Below are 26,406 nucleotides of genomic sequence, written 5' to 3' on the forward strand. Positions count from 1 at the left end.
TCAAAACCAGGTCTCAATTAAAAAAAAAATCATTGTTAAACCAATCCCTATTTTTTATTTAATACCTATGTAGTACTTAGTAGATTGTTACCAATAGCTTGTGATTAAAAACGGGGGGCAAAATTTATTAGCGGATCATAAGCTGAATGCTTATTCTTGTGTATTTAAAGTAAGCATATTTAAAGCATGTTCTATCATATATTAAAGAAGGAAAGAAAGTTGTAAATAAATTCTTCTCTTTAGACACACAGCTAAGAAATCAAAACCCTACTTCCAGAAACCAGTGCAACAAAGCCATAAAAGCATTGCTTTACTTGCACGTACTGCTTTAGCAGCTCTTCAAAGGTGTCTCAATAATAATTAAACTGCAGATAGAAAATTCAGAAGGAGACACTAACAAAATGTTACAAACAGCACAATAAAGTGTCTGAAGAGACAGGGAAAAAAAAAACCAAAAACAAAGGGTTTCGAAACTTTTCTAACTGTTCTTTAGGTTTTCATACCTGAGAAGAAATATTGATTCATTTGATTCACCATCAACTGCACTTTTTGGGCGCAATTCAGTCTGAGTTTCTACAGAAAAGAGAGCATGAACTTGCATTCAGAAGTTACAAATAAATAAAACAGAATAAGCATGTTGTCAAGATTCACAAGATTCATGGGACACAAAATAATTGAAAATAAGGTAATGAATAATATTACCTATTTTGAAAGAATTGCTTGGTAGCTTATGATTTGCTCTTGAGGATGACAGGTTATCTAGATTTTTTTGAGTATCTACTTGTTCTTTGGCACTCCAAGCCACAGATGACTCTCTGTCTTCACTGCTGTGAAATGCAAGATATTAAATTACATAGATTAAGAAAAAGAGGCATCATATGCATTATTTGTTACAATTATTAGCATAGAATGTAGCTGTCATTCTCTAGATCAGCATACTATTGTAATGTGCTACATTTTTATATTAGTAACGGCAATAATGAAAAACAAGTTTACAGCAAATGACTTGGAGAATAAAAATTCTCTAGCTCCCTCAGTAGAACTTGCATGAAAAAAGACTAGAAAAGCTACATTATTGCCCCACAGTATTAGAGCTATAAAAAGATATTAAAAGCTCCAGAGACCATTTAATCTTCACAGGAAAAAGTCACAATAAACATACTTCTGATAATGAAGTCTGTAGCCTAGATTTAGATCAATAAAAACTACCTTTTTTTTCTCCTTAATTATTTACTTGTCATACTTAATTTTAATTTTATTGATTTTGGTTGTTTGGGTTTTTTTAATATACTCCTCTATTATTCACATGAACTGGGTCCTATGACCTTTCCTGAAGGGTCTCCAGGATATCAAATATTAATCAAACCCACAATGTGGAGCAAATAGATACACAGACCTTACAGATGGAAAAGACAAAGTATTGAGCTGCTTCTGCATGTCAGGCCCATATCCTACGTTTGTCACATTTGCCAATTAGTGCATCCCTCAGTGAATATTCCAGTCATTAGAAAACCCTCAAGACTAAAGTCAAATAGCCCAATATTTTGTAGGATATTAAGATTCTTCTGATTCTCTGATAATTTCTCAAAAATGAGCACTGTTAGAGGTTGACATAAGTCTTGCTAAAACCTCGAATAAATTCTTACTTTGTGGTATAAACTTTAGTCTTGATTTCTCATCTGCCTTGGTGGTAAAAGCAGTAATAAAATTAAAAGACAAAGAGCTGTATCTCAAACTAGAACAAACGTTAATAACAAAAATACTGTAGCACTGCTATCAGAAATAGACATTAAACAACAGAAGACAGAATTTTAAAATAGATAAAACAAAAAATATTCAGCATTCTAAAAAAAAGCCCACCCAGTTTCACATTAGTTCCCTAGATTGGAACCTAAAGTATCTGTCAGATATTTAGAACAAAGGAACATAAAAATGAACATTAAATATCCTAATTCAAAATTAAAAACAAAAAACAGCAAGGTAAAAAAAGTTTTTGAAGAAGATTAACTTTTTAATACATAGAACCTATTATTCACAAAAGGTTTGGGTTCTTCTGCATATATAGCAGTGTAGAGTATTACAAATTTAGAAAAAAACCATTAGATTAATGCTTTATGTCAGAAGCAAAGAATATGGGTCAGCTGCATTTGCAAGGATATAAGGCTGAACCACAAATCTAAGATGCTGTACTGATAGGCTTTGTGATGCTCTAAGCTTAATGCACAAAAACAAACAAAAAAATCTCAGTAGAGGTAAAATTGACCCATATTTATAAGATTCTACAAAAGCTTTCAAAAAAATTATAAGTCAAATTACTATGCATCATTGTTATATAAACAAATTAGGAAAAAATGAAAGCAGTTAGTTCAGAAGCAAATTTTAACACATTCTGTTGAAAGCAGACTGTGTAATACACTAATAGGATAATTCCTAAGCATCCAAACCTGACCACTGAATGGTGCAAATTTTCATTCACCAGTTAGTTAATAACATGAAAATCATAAGCAATATTCAAAAGCAGGAAAATATACAGAATACCATAATAAAAATATATAAATATTTATTTGCTTTGATTTACTATAAAGTAATTATTCCTTGAACACTCACTACCTTGAGCTTATGCTCTGGCTGTCTGCAGAATCACCACCACAATGGCTAAGGGATCCCTTCCAGAATGGATGCTGCAATATGTCTGTCCAATTCAGCCTTTTAAAAAGCAACGACAAACAAAATGAAAAAGCAGTGGCAAAGTACAGCTCTACAGGGAGACACCAGGCTAGGTTTTGAACCCAGAGACACTACAGAGCAATTAATCCTCGTTTGTTTTTATTTGGTCAAATAAGTTTTCTTACAGGACAATCTTTTTGCCTAAAATCAGAATTGATAATTCATGCAACATGGAGGTATGAGACTAAAAATGAAGGAAACTACAAAGCCAATCCCACCATGTAAAGTATTAGAGCTACCCTATAAGTTACATTCTTCTGTTACTTAACAATATAACAATATCAGCTATAAACCAAAGCCTCATAAAATATATGTGCTCATTGCTCTGGAAAAGCAAAGCCATCCAATTTTAAAAATGCCCATCATTTCTGTTACAAAGTTATGTATTGAGCATTAGCAACAAAACCACAAAGATATACTTAATCAAAACATTAATTGTATATGTCTTCATATAAGAAAATGCACAATTTGTTATTTGATATGAGGGATTAAATGATTTTTTTCATTCTTTGTGATCTACAAATTACTATACATACAGTATCATAGTAATTATTTTTTCCAGAAGTGAAAAAAGATGATCTAAACAACTGTCATGGATGAGACAGTTTACCTTTTCTGAGGATCCTTTTGAAGCAAGCCATCTAGCAAACTAATGAACTCAGCAGAAGGTTTGTGAAAAGCAGAACCTGTAAATAGAAGCACTTGAGAGCATAAGTACCGGGCAGCAAAAAAACCCATCACATGATGTAGATCAAATCATTACCTACAGATCATGTTAAAGAAGTTTCATTTAATAATTTTATCTCAAAAAATCTGAATGTATGAAGAATCCTAAATATACACTCTTTGCATTTCCAATGATTATCAACCCCGCAAAAAACCCACCCCCCAAAAACACCCACCAATGCTCAAACTAATTAAAATTGCTCATATGTTAAAAAAGCAGCCTGCAGTTATCATATAGCTATTAGCAAGAAATAAAGTAGAACTGAAATCTGCTCTAATTGAAATTAAATTTCCCCTAACCATGATAATCTTAAGAGGACCATTGCTGAACCTTATTATACAAAAGAGGTTTCCAAAATTCTTATTTAACTAAGAAAGTTCTCAGCTCTCAGAAGTAGAGTCTATGAAATGCACTTTATCCACTTAAAACCTTAATGAAACTTACATGTAAGTTTTCATTATGTAAGTTGAAATCTCTCTTAGAACTGAAACAAGTAACAACAGTTTTCATTCTACAGGTCACCATTTTCACTACATTACTATGAACTGAAAAAAGCCAATAATGTAAGTGGCTGATGAATACCATTCATGCCTATAATGCCTGAGATCAAAAATTCCATCCCAGAAAGTGGATTTACTTTTAATTCTCAATATTAAATGATATGCCTGTTTGTCAACAGGTAGATAAGCATTCATCACTAATGAGGAAAACCTTCTTATCAAAGGAAGGCAATGCTAACATTCACATCGGACAGCTAACCGATTCCTGCAATCAGCTCCAGAAGAAACACTGCAAAACAAAACTTTAATTTTCTAAGTATTACTCTGATTCAATTCATTAAACAGTAACTGAACATTACCCTCTGGTACAGGTGGCGATGGATCCTCATATAAAATCCTTTCAATTAATTCAGAAAGGTTGTCTGAGAAGAATGGTGGTCTTCCTACAAACAAACAGAAATGTGTTTCACAGATCAGGCAAACTTCAAAATGGGCTGTCAGATGCAATGATATATGATAAGCTCATTTTCCTAAGCAAAGAAATAAACACCCTCAGCCTGAATTTTATTTATCAAGTTCTCTTGTCAATTTAAATACAAAACCTTAGATTAAATTCTTCTAGCACAAACAGCAAGAGAGACCGAAGAGACCAAGGAAAGAACAGGCACTAAGGACACCTTGATGGAGGTCGCTATGATAATCCTGTATGAATCAGCACTGAGATAACAGCAGGGAAGGTCTAGGCAGAAATCCATGTCCTGGTTTCAGCTGGGATAGCCTAGTAGCTGCTGTCGTTTGGATTTAGTATGAAAATAATGCTGATAACACACATTGTCTAAGTTGTTGCTAAGTATTGCTTATATTAAGTCAAGGACTTTTTTCAGCTTCCCACAGAAGCTTTTTTAAGTAAGGTTAGTATATCCTTCAAGAAATCTTTAAAACCTGTCTTACATTTTTCTATATCTTAACTTCATAGAAAGTTAACAAGAATTCACTCTGGGACCACAACCTGTGTTATCATTATGACAGATATTAAATAGATACACAAACTTACAACCTGTGAACATTTCGTAAAGTAAACATCCCAGGGACCACAGATCACTGGCTCTGGAGAAGTCTTCTCCCTTTATTGCTTCCGGAGCTGTGTATAATGGAGAGCCTACAAAACACAGTATGTATAATGCACTTTGATTATTCATCATTCACGCACTGTTGAACAGCATTCAGCCTGTTCAATGCTTCAAACTTTGTCTCCACACTTCAGAGCTACAGATTCTCTTCACTCAGTATACGAGAACTGAGATGAGACTACTTACCTTTGGCAAAGAACTTCTCGCCTATATTTTTACTGAATTATGTAGGATTATACATGCTAGTTTTGTTTATTTCACTTTGATTAACCAAGCTGGCTTGGGCTATACTTTTCTAACACAGTGCTAATGCAAATGATGTTTTGATATATCTTGGCAGCTTCCTGAGCCAAGCAAATTAAGCAGAATGGCAAACCAACATAATTCTCATGAGAATAATAGAAATAATTATGTTACATCAGCTTTGTTTTGGTTTGTTCTTTTTTAAAGAAAAGCTACCCCAAGACACAAACTTTCATGAAATTAGAAAACTCTGTTAAAGGTAGCCAACTGGATCACTCATCTAAATTAGTTATAGCTAATTTATCAAATTATAGCAACTTATTCACAAACCCTTTTTGTGAAGTTCCTATTTCTATGGTAGTTCCCATCTAACTCATTTCTCAAAAATCTCTAAAAAAAATTACACAACCTCAGCAAAAACGTCAGTTCCATAGTCCTTTATAAAGCTTATTTTGGATTCTTTTGTTCTTGGGTTTTATTTTTTTAAGTGACAAAAGGTCATTAACCATACATATCAACACAGCTGTTCTGAAAGGCAACAGGAAAGAGATTAGATTTGTATTTCTTCCTGAATAAAGATCTGTTCTTGGTCTTAGTATTTCCAGTACAGACTTTCTGCAGGAGACAGCAAAGTACTAAGAAAGCTCTCTTTGTTCCCATAAAATTTTGCCAAAAATTCCATTGTTCCCAATAACAGTAACTGCTATTAACACATCCGTATGTTGGAAATAGAGGTCTGTGAGACAGTCTGCAATGCTCACTAGTAAAAGATTATGTAGATTAAAATCAAGTTTCGGAATTTTTCTTATTCAATATAAAAATAACACAGCGTTTTGCAGCCTGCTGCATTTTAATGGATCTGCCTGTTGGATCTAAAGCACAATGACTTTCTCATACTTCAAAAGTCATCATTCTTAGGTAAAAGGTACTGGAATAGCTGAGCCTTAAATTAGAAATTACTTGGAACATTTACAGCAAAAAAGGCAATGAAAGTACTATGTCAATAAAACAATGAAAACAAGTATCTTAACCATTGTTAAATGGGCACCTAGCAGCAGTGCAGGGGCTCAAATGTAAGCAGCAGCAGTTCTGTGTAGTACTTACTGAATTTTGTGTATACATTTAATATCAAGTTAACAAGATTTAGTCCTAGACCTTACAGAGAGCAGCTGCAGCACAGACATTTTAAAAAACTATAAATAATTCCATACCTCAAATTTTTCTGAGACAAAACAGGATTAATTTTAAATCACTTCTTTTCTTTATCATGTTTCCAATATCAATTACTTCTTCATACTCCAATTACTTTATAATTGGAGAACAAAAGGTTGTAATTACGCAATTCTTTAGCTACTTCGTTGTTGTTTTTTTTTAAATAGACTGTCCTATATCAACTAAATGCTAGAAATACAATTTCATCAGTTAGGAAAGCCAGTGCCAGTTTGAACTCTAAATAACAGGTTTAGTGATGTGTTCATTCTTCTAATTATACTACCTGTACTTAGTTGATAAGATGTGAAATGCATCAAGGACCAAAAGTATTTAACAGGATTTTTCCTCCCACCATAGTATTCAAACATTAATTAAGAATTGCAATTAATAACAGCAATTAATAATTTGCTCCTCAGCAAACCCAAACCAGGAATTAATATTTTTAATTAACTTCAGATGTCATCCATATACTCAGTTTGTTGGGGCAGGAGTGGGGGGTGTGGTGGGGGTGTTCTGGGGTGGTTTTTTTAATTCTTGAAATTGTACTTCTTTTTTTCTACAAAGGAAAAAAGTCAAAAACAGTTTATAAAATAATGAAAACATGCTCAGGAGAGAGAGACAGTTTGTACATTGAATTGTACTGTTGGGATGTGATGTTAAGCTGCAAAAAGAAATATAAGATAAGCCACATCTACTTATGTTGAAAGTTTACAGACTGTAGTCTACTTGTGTAACAATCACCTACATAAGAACTTCAATCCAAAAATAACCTGAAAACTATTTACAAAAAACAGGAAAAGAATACATTTTATGGCAGACAGAAGTATATTTTTTCCAGCTCTTAGTTAAACTGGCTTTGTGAAACTTAGAATTATGACCATATACTTGTAAATAGAGTTTCTTTTCTTTCTACTCGCTTCCAGGTGCTGTTCCCTCTGTACATTATGATCTCTTTGAACAATCTTACTTAAGAGCTTACTTAAAAATTCCCCATATGCAGGATATGTAAAGCCTCCTTACAGAAGATGTACAGATCATGCTTTCCATTGCAAAGACAGAGGCAAACACATTCATCTTTACAAGTGATAACACAACAGAAACAATTCTTCCATTTCTCTAGAAATTTAGTCAGCCCCAAGAGAACAATGAACAAATATTTTATTTCAAGGTCTTCTCTCCAAATTACTGCAAACAAAGGCTTTTTCCAACTTTAATTCTGTTCCTGTGGTGTACGTTAATTTTGACTAGTAAAAATGTCATACCTCGAAATCTGTTTTTCAGATATCTTTGTGGAGTGCTTTCGCTGACATCTCCTTCACCTTCCTCAGATCCAACTAAAGCAAAAAAATCTTCCAAGTTTTCACCATCCACTTTAGCCAAGCAAAAATTACTGAATTTCAAAGTGCCAGGCCCTTCCAGCAGAATCTAGAAGAATAAACATAATCCAACATATAAGTATCATATCCTAAAACTGATGACTGCTGAAAATTCCAACTCAAAACTTAAATTTTTTTCTTTTAAGTCAATACAGCCTTTTTTCTTATAACAAGAAAAATTACAGAATCTCACAATAGAACCCTTAGGAAGTTTAACATGCACTTTTGTTAACTCATCATTAAATCTAAATGAACAATGATGTTACTGTAGAAAAGCGAGTAAAACTGTATCGGAAAATGAAAGTGTAATAAAAAGAAACAGGAAAAAGACGAATCTTTCTAATTTTATTTAGCAGAAAATTCCAAGGATTTTGTCCAATGATCATGAGATTTTTCTCTATGTGGTCACTGCTTATTCTCAAAATTAAAAGCTTCATTTATCCCAAAAATGCTGTTGAGAGATATAGCCTATTCAGTCAGATATGGGGCAGTCTTACTTTAGCACTCTGTATATCATGTTCAAAGTACTACTCCACATCAACATTCTTCTTTGGAGGAATACAGAGGCTTTATGTATCCATTATGCTTTATTCTTTTTTTTTTTTTTAAATGCTGTTGGACTCATAAATGACAGAAATGGAGTGTAATTGTGCAAGACTACAGATCATTAAGAGAAGGTCACACAGATCAAGATCAAAAACAATTAGCGTTAAGTTTGGTTATAGTTATGTTCTGGTTACTACATAAATTAAAACCAAACATGCATAAATGACAGAAATGGAATGTAATTGTGCAAGACTACAGATCATTAAGAGAAGGTCACACAGATCAAGATCAAAAACAATTAGCGTTAAGTTTGGTTATAGTTATGTTCTGGTTACTACATAAATTAAAACCAAACATGGATTTTGACAAAACAATGTATGTTACACGCACACAAGATCAGAAACTACATAAAGATTTTTATTTTTATGAAAGAGTAAGACTGTAACTTAAATAGCATTTGAAACAATAGAGAAGGTTATTAACAAAGAAAGTTTAGTTAACTTTACTTCCTCATTAGCATTTTCTATGAATTCAAAATATTCTGCAGCATGACAGACTAGTTATAACAACGAAGTTATATGTCTGAGGGCAGAGAACTAAAATACTTCATTAAATCAAACCAGTACACTAAATCAATGAGAACCTATTACATTGTATCAAGTATACAACAGGGAAAGAAATCAATTCAATCATAAAATATTCAAGCTATAGTCTGGTCTCTAATTGCCTTCATATATATCATAAAGCTCAACTGGTCTCCAGCCTGAGGCAAGCCTCTTCCAAAGAGTAAAATGAAATAATGAATTAAACACTCATGGCGTACAAAGCAACATGCAGTTGACCCCTAATAAATAATATTCCTTCTTACCTTTCCTGGTGTCAGTTCACAAAAGATAATTCCAAGTTTATGGATATGGTATAAACCAGTAATCAAATCAACACCAAATTCTCTCACTACATCCTCAGGTAGATGTTCATCTTGAGCAATAACAGATTCTAGAGAACCACCTGAAATATGTTTACACGTGTAGCAAGCAAATACAAAGAACATGTCATACAAATAATTCCCAAATACATTATACAAGATTCTTCAAAAGTTATCATGCAAAAATCATTACCAGTAGATATAAAAAGTATTTCTTGAGATTATCCAATAGTTACAAAATCCAAGACATAGAGAAAAAAATAAATCTATTTTCAATACAGTGACAAAAATCTTAATTTTGACTACAATTAAATTGAGTATGTGACTTCAGAACTACTTTAATATTGATTTATTTTACAAAGGAAAGAGAAGTGAACAAAGAAACCCAGAAATTGTGTCACATCACAATGTAATAGCCCCTAATGGGTTTATTCAAATTCTTTAACCAAATCCCTGCTGCATAAGTTAAAAGAATAAACAATACCAAAAGCAGGCTATCAACTTCTGTGAACAAGTGCTAAACCTAATGACATGCAATTTGCCACTGAATTCAGAGACAACAAAAATAGTAAAACCAGGTTACATTCTGGGGTCCTGAGGTCAGCATTATCCAACACATTTTTTTGTTTGTTCTTCACACATAGTACAGTACTTTGACTCATGTGCCCCAGTTCTTTCACTTTCATCCTCTCCTCTCTCTCTCCTTTTGCTTTTTTTTTTTTTAAGAAAAAAAGAATTTTAAAAAACAAACCGAAACAAAAATATGCAGGACTAAACTTTCACTTTCCAGGTTTCTCACCAAATTCCAGCTTCCTGGCCCAGCAAGTCCCACTTCTATCTCTCTGGGCTTCTCATCCTAACATAAGACTGTTCTCTGTCCTTTCAAAAATCACCATGCTCCTTCTCCACTAAGTTCCAAACCACGCTTCCTGTGGTTTTGATCAGATTAAACCTAACAAAGCCTTCCTAATAACCCTCACACGTACCCTCTCTATCACCCATGTCCTTCCCTGGGCTCACATTGATGTTCTGTGCTTTTCCCCGCTAATTGTTACTGTTTCTTTATCCTTGTATCCCTCTTCTTCCCCCATCACCTACTTCCTCAGATCCTGCTGATTCTCTGGTGTGTCATCAGGCTCACCCCATTTGAGTCATTCCTGTCCTATCTGTTCATAGGACTTGGACTTCTCTTAACCTTATTTCCCCACAAACTCATAGCTCAGTCTTCCTCCTCCTCCCTGTCCCAGTTTCCTATCCGAATCTCCACATTCCCATCTTCCTCAAATCCCTTCCTTCAATCTCCTTTGGTCCAACTCCTGCACCGAACTTGTTCCCCTAAGACTACAGTTTGCATTTTATGAATTATCTACTGGTTTCCTGGGGTATTTATATTCTCTATTATTTATATCTTAGGCAAATCATGCACATAAAAAAAGACTGAATGGAAACAGGGATTAGCAGAGTTTTTCATAGGAAAGGATACTAGATATTTTATTCCTTCGCTCAGTAATTTCTTTCAGAGAATAGCAAGACTAAAAGGCCTGTCATCCCAGTATTCTTCAAATTATTCAACACTGCTGAATATTGAATTTATTTAAGCCCTTTCAATGCTGATAGTAAGCAAGTCATTCCTTTAAAACCAAGCCCATATTACATAGCTATAGTAAAGAATTTTCCATCATGTTTAATTACTGGGGTTTTTAATCTATTTTATAGGACCACACATATAATAGTTCCATAATATGACCAAATACACAAAGAAAAATCATGAAACCAGCAACATAGAAGTATGCTACGTGTGATAACAGAAACTCTGTCACCTTGACACAAGTGAGAGATCTTCCATATTTCAAAAGCCATTTTCAGGGCTCTACAAAATTAATAAGAAAGCCATGTCTTATTCTATTTATAAGTTAGCTTCAAGACACTCTCCTTGCAGCAAACTGCAATACTGCGAGGTAAAAATACATTATAATTGTTCAAACTGTACTTAATAAAAGGCTGGCTGTCTAATAACTTAAAATATGTACCCAGAAGTTAGACTGAGCAAATAGACCAAAGCCTTCATACGAGCCATTAACTTTACTTTTAATCATTGAAATAATGACCTCAATTTTTTCCAGAACTTGTAGCTTCTCTTTTTCAGTAATTTTTGAAGTAGGATTCTGGATAGAAAAAAAGGCTGTGTGTAATACGGACTTTTACTATGAAACAAACTCCAGATACCAGAATTTTAACATGCATCACTTCCACAATCAGCCTTCTTTTCCTTCCACGTGGAGTAAAGCACACTATCTGGAGTTTAAAACATGCAGTCATCACAATTAGAGAAAGCTTTTAAAGATTTCTTTTATTTAGAATGATGAGAAACTATCAAAACTCAGTAAATCACTTTAGGCAGTTTTGAGTCCTCAGAGCTCCTGAATGAAAGTCAAAACACAAGAACATAAACATAAAACATAAAAGTCAAAACACTTCTACTAAAGAGGAAGAAAACTTATATAATTGACTGCTAGCTACAGAAATGCCTGTTGATTAAAAAATTAATTTGAACATAAGTTGAACAATATTAAGCCATTTGTACATTACAAATTTATTTGCTTCTTGCTCTCTTTATTATTGCGTGCTATAAAATGAAAAGAGAATGCCAAAGGTACCAGTCCTCAAAAAAACTTTTCAATTAGTTTTTACTTAAATACCCTCCAACAATTCAATTTTTTTTGAGCTCCCTTGATTAGCTCTATCTCTTCAGCTATTCAAAAGCAACATTATGTCACATCAATTAACATTTAACATGCATACACAATGAAGCAGATGAGAAATATGACTTCAACTGATTTCTGAAAGTGTTTCCAAAGCAAAAACATTTTCAGATATAAATAGGATTCTCAAGTTAATAATCAGATAATTTTTAAGCTTTTTCAAAGATTTTTTTGATTAACTGTTCTAAGAAATCTCTTACAAATACTCACTCTATAATTTTTTATCTTTTGAGCTTATCTTACCTGTGCATAATTCCACTACGAGCCAGAGATGGTTGCTTGTTTCATACCATTCATGAAACGTCACTATGTTCTTGTGTCTGATTTCATGAGTCAGACGAACCTAGAACAAAGTTTTTAACATACTTAACTAAAAAAAAAAAAAGCAGTATATTTGACTTTACATGGTGGAGGAGGGAAAGACAATACAAATTTACTCTAGATCAACTACTTGTTCTCTTACCTTTTCCAATGCACTAAAATTATTCTCCAATTCAAATATTTCAGTTTTACATGTATGTCGAGGAAAGAACTTCCCCCAAAGACCCTGCCCAACTCACCTGTTTTAAAAATTTAGGAAAAAAAAAATTAAGTTCCCCAACCCAAAATTATAAGCACTATTTAACCTTCTTGCACAACTAAAACAAGAACAAACTGGCAGTCAGAATTTGCAAACTTGCATTTCTACTTTCTTTTTCAACAAGAACACAAGTGTGAGACAATATGATGAGCACAGTAAGAGGAAGTAAAAAGAAGTTTTTTCATCCTTCTTAATCTTATCAGGCAAGAGCAATCATTCAAGGGTCCCTGGAAACCTATATTTTTATCAAACCTACATGGCCTAATCCCTAAAGAAGCCTCTGTATGTTCTCAGCGTGAGATGTAAGGTATTCCCAAGGGCTTTCTAAGATGAATACACTTTTAAGAACAAAATGTCTAAATGCATATTCATTGATCACCAAACAAATTATAATAGAAACTGAGACAGAATATGAAACTGTACCAGGTTTGCACAGCAAGGTTTTGGTTGCAGGGGGGCTACATGGGTGGCTTCTGTGAGAAGCTGCAAAAGCTTCCCCCATGTCCAATAGAGCCAATGCCACCCAGCTCCAAAACGGACCTGCTGCTGGCCAAGGCTGAGCCCATCAGAGACAGAGGTAGTGCCTCTAGGACAACCTATTTAAGAAGGGAGGGGAAAACTGCTCAGGAACAGCAGCCAGAGAGAGGAATGAGAGTACATGAGAAAAACAGCCCTGCAGACACCAAGGTTGGTGAAGAAGGAAGAGGAGGAGGTGGTGGTGCTCCAGGTGCTGGAGCAGAGATTTCCCTGAAGCCCACAATGAAGACCATGGTGAGGCAGGCTGTCCCCCTGCAGCCCATGGAGGGTAGATGGAGCAGAGATCCACCTGCAGCCCGTGGAGGATCTCACATCCAAGCAGGCGGATGCTCAGGTGCAGTGGAGGCTGTGACCCCTAGAATCTGCGCTGGAACAAACCCCTGACATGACCCATGGCCCCATGGAGAGAGGAGTCCACACTGGAGCAGGTCTGCTGGCAGGACTTGTGACCCTGTGGGGGACCCACGCTGGAGCAGTCTGTTCCTGAAGGATGCACCCCATGGAAAGGACCCACACTAGAGCAGTTTGTGAATAACTGCAGCCCATAGAGCACTGGAGCAGTTTGTGAATAACTGCAGCCCATAGAAAGGGCCCACATTAGAAAAGTTTATGGAGGACTGTCTACCATGGGAGGGACCCCATGCTGGGGCAGGGGACGAGTGTGGGGGGTCTTCCCCCTGAGGAGGAAGAGGCGGCAGAGACAGTGTGTGATGAACTGACCGTATCACCCATTCCCTGTCCCCCTGTGCTGCTCGGTGGGAGGAGGTAGAGAATTCAGGAGTGAAGTTACACCCAGGAAGAAGGGGAGGGGAGGGGGAAGGTGTTTTACAATTTGGTTCTATTTCTCATTACCCTACTCTGTTTTGATTTATTGCCAATCAAATCAATTTCCTCAAGTCAAGTCTGTTTTATCCATGACAGTAGCTGCTGAGTGATCTCCCTGTCCTTATCTTGACCCACACGTCTTTCAAAATATTTCCTCTTCCCTGTCCAGCTGAGGAGCAGGAGTGACAGAGCAGCTTGGTGGCATCCAGCTATAGTCAACCCACCACAGAAACAAAATTTATCTAGTGGAAAAATAAAATATTTGAAATGTCTAACTGTATCAGTTACAGTTTCTTTTCCAGAAAGTATTGAACATTTAAAACTTTGCCAAGCTTTTACAAACCAGAATTGATTTACCTTAAACACTATTCCTTCATCAAAAATGTATTATTTACTGGAATGTATTATCACCCACTGGATTTGCACAACTGACAACAAAATAAAGCAAACCACTAAATGCAAGGAACTGTTTTTACAAGTTCTCTGATATATCATAGAAATAGTAAGCCCGTAAGCATGGGTTTATGCATGTGACTTAGACAACAATAACATTAGATGAAGAAATAAGTACATTGAAGTAAGACACTGATTACAGTATAAGAGTTTAAAATCTTAAGAAGCTGATGTAAAAGGTGACAAACTCCATGTAAAGAAGCACATGGTATTTTTCTTTTATGTTACCTGTGCTACAAGGATTTTGTAAGCTTCATCTTTTCCCAGATTTAGCAGGAAAAAAAAAAACATTACTTACCCAGTTTGTTATTTCAGCTGTAAGCATGGGTTTATGCATGTGACTTATGGTATTTTTCTTTTATGTTACCTGTGCTACAAGGATTTTGTAAGCTGTATCTTTTCCCAGATTTAGCAGGAAAAATAAACATTACTTACCCAGTTTGTTATTTCAGCTCTTTTGCATTTATCAGTGCAAAGAACAGCAACAAAATTAATTGTCCCCTTTCTTCTTCCTTTATAAACAACTGTCTTATTTCCTCTTCCAATCTCCTCATACAGAATGAAGTTCTCCATATGTAAGGATGCTTTACAGGCAATGCATTGGGAACATGGAATTAGTTTCATATACAAATAAACCTTTAAAGAAAGGGGAAGAGGGAGAAACCATTAAAATTTAATCGTCATTGATGTATAGGATTTACCCTCCCGATTCTTAAAAATAGAGATTATATACTTCCAACAAGACCAAACTTCACAGAAGGCCTCCTCTCAGAAAATGTGATAGAAATTTTGAACAGACATAAAACTGGCATTTCGACATAAAACTGGCATCCAAATGAGAAGAGTCTATGCTGAAAGCCTTGCCAAGTAATATTGACATTTCTGCCCATGGGCACTTCAGGCAAACGTGCCCCTGCAACTTTCCACAATGTAATTTAAACCTGCCAAATAACTGATGTCATCAGCATAACTGAAGAAAACCACAGGATCTTGTGATTGTTAGTGCTCCTACTGATGCAAAGCTAAATCTAGGTTTACCAGTTGTAGGACTCTCAGCATTAAGGATTTCTCATGGATAGAAACAGTTCCTTACAAGTGGCAGCTGTGTAAATCTGTTGGACAATGTTATATTGTGGGAATCAGGGAGCTCAATAGAAATTTAATTTATATTTGTAACTACTATTTTTGACAAGAATTGTATATGCTTTAATTTACATACTGAAACAAATGAAACAATTGCCATTTGTTGCAAACCCAGGAAGTGGCATTTGCATAGTTAAATAGTGAGATGCTTGTCATAAAAGCCTGGTTAATCCTTTTGTTCCACAATTATTTTCTCAGAGAATACCTGGAGCAATGGGAGAACTGAAAGCACAATACTGAGAAAACTGTAATAGACAAGAAAAGTTCCATGTCAGCTTTTCATCCTGCTCCTCAGCTATTCCATGAACAGAACCCCAATATCAGCATAATCCAGAAATAGGACACATTGCTAACTAGTCCCCAGTGACTACCTTGTAGTAAGCTCTTTCAGCTCCAAGACAACTACACACCTGATGCCCACGTCTTCCAACTATCAATTTAATTAGTTTCAAGCCATTTGGAGTTGCTCTCTCATCTCTACAAGACTTCTTCCATTACATTTATAAAACTGTTGCTTTCTCTTCAACAAGACCAGTTCTCAGTGTAGTTATCCTAAAACCAGAGAAAAACAGCATAATGGAGAAGGCAGGGCAACAACATGAATGATCAGCAAGGATGGAGAGGAAGGGCTGGTTAAGCAGTACAGCTGCCAAATGCCAAATCACAAACCACAAACTCATTTGCACTTTACCTCTTTCATAAGACACAAAGCTGCCAGAGTGACAAAGCAAAGACCGAAATGAAAACAAGAGAATTCCCATGTTTTCAAACAGGAGTACAAGTGAAAATACAACAAAGGATCTGATAGCAGCAGACAACAAAGTCTGTTGCTACAACACCCATTCTTGCCAGAACATCAGCCAGGTGCCACAGTACAATCAGGAATTTACAAAATACATCACTTCAGTACACAAACCAGAAACCATGACCCATAAGGCAGATTTTCAACAGCTGCAGCACATTCACCACTTCGGACAAAGTGTAGAGATGCAATAAAGGCACACAAAAAAAGTGCAAATAAGCATCTCAAGGTGAGGTGGCTGCTAGGGAAGCCTGCCACACCATCACCTGCAACGAAAAAGGTCTGAACCTCCACAGAAACACCCCAAGCAGCAGACTCCACCTGCCAAGGGAACCCCATTTGTAAGATGAGGGACCACAGCACCACCAAGGAGACAGGAGAGAGGGTTCCACGGTTCTTCCTCCTCTTGGTGAGCAAACAGCCACCACGCTCTCAATAGAGCGGCAGGTGCTGGGCTGAAGGCCTCCTGCAGACAAAGCTCTGCCGAGAGCCACTAGCTCGGAACGACCATCCCACCTGCAGCAGCAGGGAGGGCGCCATGAGGCCGGCCGAACCCCCGGCGGGTCTCCTGCCCCCTCAGAGAGCAGGTGCTGGGCTGAAGGCCTCCTGCCGACAAAGCTCTGCCGAGAGCCACCAGCTCGGAACCGCCATCCCACCTGCAACAGCGGGGAGGGCGCCATGAAGCCGGCCATCCCCCCGGCGGGTCTCCTGCCCCCTCAGAGGGCTTTAGGTCGGGGGTACCAGGTCAGACCCCGCACTCAGACCTGAGCACTTTGTGGCCGCGGGCGCGCGACCAGGGCGCTGAGGGGGAGAAGTGTGTGTGGGGCCCGCCTCGCGCGCAGCCGGAGGACCGTTAGGCACGCGGGCGCCCCGCCCTTTAACGGCCGTTAAACGCACGCGGGAAGCGACAGCCCTACCTGTGAAGCGAGGCGAGGCGGGAGGAGTGGAGGGGATGGACAAGGAGGCAGCTTAACTATCCCCGCGCCGCCGCCATCAACCGAAATCGACGCAGCCCCGCCCCGGCGGAGCCTCCCATGCCCCAGAAGAGGGGTCTGGACGCGTCCCCATGAGGGGGAAACCCCTCCCTGCACGCCACAAAATACAGCCAGAGGGAAGCAGCACCGCCACGACAGCCCCCGCGAACGCGCGTTGTTTCCCCTGCTGGAGGAAAAACACACCGGCGGCAGCTCGCCGGCGGGTCTGTCCCCTCTGGCCTCCCCCCCGCGCCCCGCCCGCATGGCTGCGGCCCCGCGCCCGTATCCAGGAGACGGCGACCAGACGCCGGAAGCGGAGCGGAGCCGCCATTGGGCCGGGAGGCGCTTACGTCACAGCCGGCTGCCTCTAGGCGCGGGGCGGGCGGGGAGTTCCCGGATGTGGCGAAAGCGAAGGGGCGGTGTCTCACCCCTGGGGATGGGGCGGGGCGTCAGGGGCGCGGCCGCCCCGTTGCCAGGCAACCGCCTGTGGCGGGCTAACGGTCGGGGCGGCTGAGGCGGGACAGCCATGGTGAACCCCGGGGATGGGGACGGGGAAGGGGACGCCCCTCACGGGGGGCTCCGGCAATGCCCGCCGCTCTCAGCCTGGGCCCCTGGGGCTTTTTTTATTAAACCTGCGTAGGCCTGTCGTCGGACAAGGCAACGCATAGGGTCGTCGGTCCTGTCATGGCAATCTGCAAAGTCTTCACTGGGGGGCGCTTTGTTATGACAACATTTAGCCCTCGGAAACAAGCGTTTTCCATTTTTAGCAGTAAACTGGAATTCTCGCATTATTTTTTCATCCTAGGGTGGTCTGATGTTGGGTGGTTTTAAGGCCCCTGAGCGAGAGGTAATGGTTTTAAATTGAAAGAGGGGAGAATTAGATTAGATACCAGGAAGAAATTCTTTGCTGTGAGGGTGGTGAGGCACTGGAACAGGGTGCCCAGAGAAGCTGTGGCTGCCCCAATCCTGGAGGGGTTCAAGGCCAGGCTGGATGGGGCTTGGAGCAACCTGGTCTGGTGGGAGGTGTCCCTGCCCAGGGCAGGGGGATTGGAACTGGATGATCTTTAAGGTGCCTTCCAACCCAAACCATTCTATCATTCTATGAGTCTAAAACATTTTAAAGACATTTAGTATGTCTTCCTAAGGGAAGTTGTAAAGAATTATGTTTTATCTGTTGTCCCACCTTCACCTTGACCTCCTAACAGCCCTCCTAACAGCTTTGAACCCGGACTCAACTGTTTTGATAAAAGAAATAGTATTCTTAACAGGAAGGAATCAATGTCTCTTTAGGCTGTATAACAGATGATCAGACTTTTTTCACTCCCACTGTAGAAAAGATTTCAGGACAAATTTAAACACCGCTAACCCTGAAAAAAAGGGAGGAAAAAGTCTAAACCACTCTGTTTGGGAGAGGGATGTTAGAAAGGTGTCAGCTGCAAGAAGGACTTCAGTTTTTTGTCATGCCTTCTGAGCAGAGGCTGTAGATGACAAAGCATAGGTCTGGAGGAAATCAAGCTGTATTAGCTACACAGCTCTCGAAATGTTTTGTCACAGTTCAGCTGTTTGTTAGGGGTTTGTTAGAGAGTCGACAGAACTGGCAAGAAGTCGGTGCTGCACACAGGTTTAATTTTTCCTGGTTTATTGGATATCCACATAGAATTGACCAGACTTGTAAACATTAAAAAATACCATGTGCATGTGTATGGCAAAATTGTTCACTTCTTAACAATTTCAGATCCTGTCCCGTTTTTCAGCATATGCTTTTAGCGATTACAGAGTTGATTTGTAATTCCCAATGAAGCTACCGCTTTTTGCACAAGCAAAATGAATTTTTCATTTCTCTTTTAATGTAAATGAGTAGTTGAGTAGATATAAATAAACTGAATGCATAAGTAAACGTCACCTAATTTCTTTGAGTAAGCACAATGAAAGTATGCTTTGAAGAGGGATTTATTTAGATTTTAGAAAACTGTGTATTTTTATCTTTGACTCTGATGAGGGTGGCCAATATAAAGAAGAATAAATAGAACATTAGCTCAATTGCAGACCAGACCTGACAGCAGTTCAGTTTCATGGCAGGTCTTAGAAAAGTCATTTAATTTCATTGTCCCTGTCCAAGAGGATAAAACTAAGGCATGATAACTATCAAGTCACTGCCTTTGCTTCCATATTTCTAGTATTTCATCCTATGTACAGCTTTATGCTAAATTAGACCAGGTTAGGATATTTTTTTTGTACAAAGGGGGTAGATATCCCATTTTGGGTGAGTGAGATGGTATGAAATTTAACATTAAAAAAGTCTTTTGAGATCTTCATATAATAGTGGCAATAGCATTACAAAGAACTGAGAGAAACACAAAAGAATGCTTTAATAACAAATAACTCAGAGATTCATGGACTTTCAAATTGAATGTCTTCATGATGAAGAATTTTCAGCGTTAATCAGTAGCAGACATGAGGAACATGTTGACTCACAGCTATCTTTTTCCAGTACCTCTTAGTTAGGAACTATAGCATTTTTTTGTTATTGATACACACTTCATTACATGTCTGTATCTTTCTCACCATTTGGGTACACAATTTCGATAGACTCCAGAGGGGGAATTTTCCCTTTGACTTGGTATAAGAATCAGGAATTCTCTCTTTAAATGTGTCAATTGCAGTACCAGAGTTATCTTGAAGAAAGAATCTAAATAAAAATACAAATCAGGCCTGTAATTTTAAGACTTTGGTCTTTTTTGTCTTGTTTTAGTCTGTTACTCCTTCAGTCTGTTACTGAACATGACTTCAAGCATTGTACTCAAGTGCAGTAAACTTCTCTGTGGGAATATTTTCAACATTGTAGAACGGAATGCAAAATATTCTCTTTGCTGTTTGCACCATTTCAATACTCTTAGCAATCCGTACAGCAAACTCAGACTCACTTTTTTGCCTGGCTATTATGTGGGACAGCCAGATGTAATCAAATTCTTGTTTGTACAGCAAACTCAGCCTCACTTTTTGCCTGGCTATTATATGGGACAGCCAGATGTAATCAAATTCTTGTTCTCAAATAAATATATGATCTAATTTAAGGTAAACAGATCTTGTGATTGAAACCATGTATTTCAGGAATGCTTAAACACTTTGCTTGCTCTGCCCTCAATGGGTCCGGTGATACTAAGCTATGTTTCAATGTTTTGTTTGCCTTGAGTGAGAAGATCTGTTCTTTAGTTTGCTCCAGTGTCCACTGAAGATGCTGTACACTTCTGGTTTATGCTGTCACATGTACGAGGTTCTCTCCCAGCTATCATGATTACTCATGCTCTATCCCATCTTGCTAGTACATGGTGTTTCTTTCTATTCCAGACTGACCCTGTTCTCAAGAGGGTTTCTATTCTCAGTGTCCTGGGTATGATGATTCAGTGCTCATATATAATATTATTATGTTCCATTTGCCTTGACAGTTCTGTTATTCCTGGGAGGTACATGGGGCTGCTTTTCTGGTCTTTGACCATTTTAGCAGAACAATGGACATGAACATAAGCACATTTTATCTTGCAATTTTTATTCTCAGATTCTTTTCCAACATCTGCTTGAAACTAGCACATACTTTCATTGTTTGAGTGAAACTTTATGTGTTTTTCTTTCTTTTTGCTGCATTTCTGTGGTAATATTAAGGTTCTCATGATTTAGTCACCTCGTTTTTCTGGTACAAGGTATTCAGTGGTCCTTCCCAAAGTCATCAAATAAATTCAAATGTTACAGTCTCAGTATTGTAAGCTGATGATATTTGGTTGTAGCAATGATTTTTCAAATTCTTTTGGTAGCTTCTGGGATTTTTCTATTTGGAAATTTGTTTTCTCAATCGTAGAGCTGACCTTTTCAGTGTGGAAATATTGCAAACCAGTCCTTGCTGATGTGTTTGTTTCACTGGTGAGGCAAAAACTACTAGTGGTTTCTTCTATAAGAACAGGGCTCCCAATGTCACCTCACTGGATCAACTTGTAAGGTCACCAGTACTGCATGTATAGCATGCCTTTGTTACCTCTTCCTCCATTATGGTCTCAATGCTTTGCATGTGTCTAAGATTTGGAACAGATGTGGTAAGATACTCTGCAATTTTTAATACTCTCTGAGTTTATTACCTGAAAAGGTTGGCATATTTCAAGCTACTTTTATCTTCCCCAAATCATTCCATTTCCTTGGGAAGTCAGCAACTGCTCTGTATATGATACTGAAGTAAAAACCAACTTCCTCTTTGTTTGTTTGTTTGTTTTTATTCAGTTTTATCTGCTAATGAGATGGGGTTAATTGTTACAGACTACCACAGCTTCTGCCAGGCATTCCTCATACCACATTCCAGAGTATCCTCAGCTCTGATGCTGGTTTGGGAGGCTGGTTGGCAGAGCTGATACTTTTCTGCTGCAAGGTTCATTATATACAGAATTCTCAACGCCTAAGCCTACCTGCTGGTTTCCAAAATATGAGATGCCCACCTTGCTTATGCAGGAAGGCTGATCAAAATCTTGCTTTTCAGTGATTATCATGCTGGTTATGTAATTTTGAGATTATGTAAAATTATTAGTGATGCTTTCTTTTTCTGTGTATTTCAGTGTTCGTATCAGCCTTTATTCTAATGCAATAGGACGTGCGTAAAGCAGATGTTGTACTGGTTGAATTACATCATCTGTTCTAGGTATTACATGTTGGAAGGACATCCCATTTTCTTCAAATACATTCAGCAGTTTGGACTCACGCAAGAGTCAAATGCTTTGTTATCAACTACAGATTCACTGTTTCAGCAGAAAGCAATGGCTTTTATGTTGCGTATTCTGAAGATTCAGCCTGTATACTCAGGATATCCTTTGCATCCTGATTAGAATTCACAATGTCTTGAAGGTATTATCATCATTCCACAGTGCAATTTTAATTTGGCTTTGCTTGATTGCACTTTTTTTTTTCCTTTTCTTGCAAAATGCATGCCTGGCACATTTATCATTATCCCACTATCTTGCATTTAATTTCCTCTTTGTTTGTGCACTTGTCTTCAGTTCGAATGCTAATCTGAGCTTTACAAACTATTTATTCCAACTTGCATTTCATTAACGTCAAATATGTGCAAACCCCATCCTCTGAGTCACTGTTTGCTTTCTTCATGTTTTCAGACTGTAAACTCTGGAATAATACTCTTTTTTTTTTGCCATAATTATTACATATGATCCTCTCTGCAGGGCATTTTAAATGAGTTTTCTCCTTAAGACCTTTTACCTTCATTTTATTTGTCTCCTCTGTTTGTGTTTATGCTGTAACTTGCATGTAAACTTCCACTTTTTTTGATTTAGCCTCTCATTTTCCTTGTGTTCTTTTTCAAATTACATGTGTCTGCTCTCCTTAGGTCACAGTTGCAGTAACACTTCAGACCAATGCCATAAGCTGGCATTGCTCCTGAAAGATGCTGCCCCTTACAGGGAAGACATTTCCAGTAGAGAAGCAGTTGAAGGAGGAGGAAGCATTGGTGCTGGCTAATGCGACCTGAAGGAAGCATAGAGCTCTGAACAAGAAAAGGCTTTTCTGCTGATTTGATTCTTCCAGAAAAGGCAACATTTCATACCAGCAAAACAAACAAATAAAACCAAAAAACCACCAGAAAAATCCATCAGAAGTACTCACAGTTTTAATTTCCACATGCTTAGTCAGACAACTTGCAAGAATTTATGTTTTGATATTCAAGTGAAAACAATGATAGCTTTACAGGTTTATGGAAAACATTTAAACAAGGAAAGATGTGGTGCAGACAGCGTTGTGCAGACACTTCGTAGATCCTTGCAAAGGACTTGCAGCATTTCTTAGCGCATATAAAAGTGTGAGAAATGGGGCCAGTAACACCAGGGATCAGCAGGAAGGACAAAAAGAGGAAGCACCACAACTCCTTTCTTCTTAAATCCCCAACGCAGCTATTCAGAAACACATTTGTGGGATATGTTTTAGTGATTATTTTTTTCTCAGTTCATTTGTTGGAATTAGCTTGTTCTCCAAGGTTAAAACCATCTACTTTACAGTCCTAGCTGTAATTGGGATCTTTGGCTGACAAACCAACCAGAGATTTCTGAAACTGAATTTTCAAATGCTGTAAAACCAATATTGTATTCTGTGATTGATTTACAGGAAATTTAAAGGAAAGTCTGGAGACAGCAAATGAGGAACATGCAAGAGAAAAACCAGCATGCTCACTGAAAAGTATATTTGATAAGTCTTCTCTTTTAGCAGGGCAGAAATAAGAAGTGTCTTCTAGATATGTTATCAAGGAAGCAAAATTGAGAATGAATATAAACAAAAGTGATAAATATAATGTGATAATCAAGAAGAGAGAAGAAATGAGGAGGATAATGAAAACAGAAAGAGAGCACAGAAACCTAGGAAACTTTTTAAAGTATCTAGTTACTGTGTCAATTGCCAGCTTCAGAATTGCTAGGTGGATTAATTGAGGTAGCGTTAAGAATACGACAGAGTATGCTTGTATGCACTAAAGTACCACACAACAAAAAATCATAAGGAGGATTGGGTGCAGCAACCAAACAACTGCTACCACATCCCACGGCCAGCGTCCAGACACCCACCTTGCATGCGAGGGGCTGGCAATCCTGTAGTTGCAGGTTCTCTCCCCTGATGTACTCCCACACACTGTGTTTGTGTATAAATAGTGCGTGTTGTTGACATTTTTCCCTCTGTGAAGGACTTCTGCTGACTCTAACAGGACGCTTTTCAGTCTCAGCAGCACATCTCAAATCCTTGTTCCTTACAGACGTGACAGGTCAATTGGTTCTTCTCAACAAGAAGTTTCTAATCATGCAGACTTCTTCCTCTCTATTTTTGGTTTGAATCTTCACTTTTCCACTTCTTGGTTTTCCATCTGCCACAGATCATTTCTGCCTTCTGTTTTTTCAATATCAGATTTTCTTCCTGTGCTCTGGTTCCAAGATGCCTCTGTTGTGCGTCTTCCTCTGGTTTTGCGGAACTGAAATTTTTTTTTTAATCCCTTACCAGCCTATCTTTTTTTTTTTTTTTCCCTCTCTTCTCATTGCCACTCTGTAAAGCACAGAGCAAATTCTGCTCCTCAAAAGTACTTCTTCACTTACAGACCACTCCTCCTCACTGCTGCCTTTGGTTTATGTTACACCACGTAAGAAGTGCCCAGCTGCTGCTGAAAAGCTCAATCCATTGTTTGCAAGCGCTCGGTCTTGTTCCTTCTCTTGTGCAACCTCTGCCACTCATCTGACTCTCTTGTTAACTGTTTCAGGAATTAATCAGAAAACTATCTTTCTAAAAAAACCTCCTGATTTAGCTTGCTCACTGGCTAAGCCCCAGGGTCACACGTATACAAGACTGGGCATAAAGGAAGCAATGGGAGAATCTAACTGAGGGTGAGAAGTGGAAGTGACCAACCTTTTCAATGACACCTACATGTTAGACTTCCTAGCAGTAACATGAAGTTTCTATTAAGGAGGAGTTAGATGAGACTACGGAGATGATTTAAGAGTGCTGTATCACCAAAGGGATGGTCCTGTTCCTCCCAGCCAAACGGTTTCAACTCTTCCTTTGTGCTCACTCCTGATACTTTTATGACTTCAGGGGGAATCTATTCACCTTTCTGGCAGAAAACTGAAAAGGAAAAAAATATCATTAGTTCTCTGTCAGGTTAGTAAACTGAGTCACTGACCAGGGAAAAACCCAGGAGTGCCTGGCTCCTCCACAGGAGACGCGGAGCGAGCAGCCTGCTCCTTTGGGGAGCAGCAAGCTTTGGGGTTGACTCACTCACCCCATCTAACTGCACCCTTGGTCACCTCCAGGGGATCTGCTCGGCAGGCGCCTGTGAATCCTCTCTTGTCCTTGTCACATTTCTCCTCTCTTTTCTGTCACCCAGGCACGTCCCCATCTGTGATTCTCTTTGTTTGCGTCTGTAAAGCGTTGGTTCACTTCTTCGGGTGGGTTATTCGGGGTCAAACCCCACATACATTTGCACTCGCTGGAGGTTAACACACATCCCACGCTTCCGGAATCCTGTCACCAGCACGGCTGCAACTTTTTTGTCTGACCAGCTGTATCCTTGGACACAATCCTGTTCTTCCCCTGCCAGTAAACACACACAATCAAACGCTCCTCCAACAATTAGTTCTGTGAGCTGCAGAAATAAGAAGTTGTGACTTCCTCTGGGTTGTTTTTTTTTCTTTTTAAAATTATATTTATTAAAACTTGGATTAAAGCTTTTTTCTCTGTCAGTGGGACAAGTCTTTTCCTCTTGGGATATTCTGATGTCTAATAACTTCTTGCACTCAATACTGCAACTCTCCTCTCCAGGAGGGCACAGGCGAGATTCCTCTCCTTCATTCCTTTACCTCACTTGAAGAAACAGGTAATTTGAATGTCTAACTTTGACCGCGACCCTCTCTCTCCGGTTCCCATGCCGGTTCTCCTGCCCACCGGCGTCCCGGCAGCCGGGCTGGGTGCTCGGCCAGGCTTCTTCTGTTCAACCCCAGCTACAACCTTCCCCGAGCCGGGGGAGCCTCCTGCCCACCTCCCGCGGGAGGCAGCCCCGTCAGGGCGGCGGGAGCCCAGCCCCGTCAGGGCGGCGGGAGCCCGGCGCCGGCCGAAGCGGCGGTGAGTGAACTCTCAGGCGGAGGATCCGCCGCCGGGGACGGGGGCGAGAGGTGACGGGCGGCGCTGTCCGCGGCCGCCTTCGGACCCCCCCCTCCGCTCCCGCCGGCCTCCCCCGCCCGGGCCGCGGCAGGGGGCCGGTTGCCCGGCGACGAAGCGGCCCCTCCTCCGCGGCAGGGCTGGGCCATGAGGTAATGGCCGCCGGGGGGCGGGGGGAGCGCTGCGACGAGCGAGCCAGCGGCCTCCGCGGTGGCCACCGCCGGCAGTCCCCTTCCCGCTGCCCTCCCGGCGGCGGGCGGTACCGCAGCCC

General features: G+C 39.1%; 1 protein-coding gene and 1 long non-coding RNA gene across 2 annotated transcripts in view; both read right to left on the reverse strand.

Moving 5' to 3' along the window:
• The window catches only part of ULK4 (unc-51 like kinase 4), a 228,272-nt gene extending 210,763 nt beyond the window's left edge, over positions 1-17,509 (reverse strand). The window contains exons 1-12 of the mRNA XM_014958034.1: positions 17,406-17,509; positions 16,097-16,238; positions 14,979-15,179; positions 12,392-12,491; positions 9,330-9,469; positions 7,802-7,964; positions 5,012-5,113; positions 4,314-4,397; positions 3,338-3,413; positions 2,611-2,706; positions 703-827; positions 504-573 (exon numbers count right to left, since the gene is read on the reverse strand). Coding sequence (XP_014813520.1) covers positions 504-573; positions 703-827; positions 2,611-2,706; positions 3,338-3,413; positions 4,314-4,397; positions 5,012-5,113; positions 7,802-7,964; positions 9,330-9,469; positions 12,392-12,491; positions 14,979-15,167 — 1,145 coding nt within the window. The 5' untranslated portion in view covers positions 15,168-15,179; positions 16,097-16,238; positions 17,406-17,509. The remainder of the gene's footprint in view (positions 1-503; positions 574-702; positions 828-2,610; positions 2,707-3,337; positions 3,414-4,313; positions 4,398-5,011; positions 5,114-7,801; positions 7,965-9,329; positions 9,470-12,391; positions 12,492-14,978; positions 15,180-16,096; positions 16,239-17,405) is intronic.
• A 5,596-nt stretch (positions 17,510-23,105) lies between these two features.
• LOC106897429 lies at positions 23,106-26,198 on the reverse strand. The gene is made up of 3 exons (XR_001413770.1): positions 25,261-26,198; positions 24,062-25,103; positions 23,106-23,398 (listed from the first exon to the last, which is right to left on the reverse strand). It is a non-coding gene; the product is annotated as an uncharacterized LOC106897429 (long non-coding RNA).
• Positions 26,199-26,406: the final 208 nt, after the last annotated feature.

This window comes from Calidris pugnax, unplaced genomic scaffold (assembly GCF_001431845.1).
Source record: "Calidris pugnax isolate Ruff unplaced genomic scaffold, ASM143184v1 scaffold364, whole genome shotgun sequence".
Lineage (NCBI taxonomy): Eukaryota > Metazoa > Chordata > Aves > Charadriiformes > Scolopacidae > Calidris > Calidris pugnax.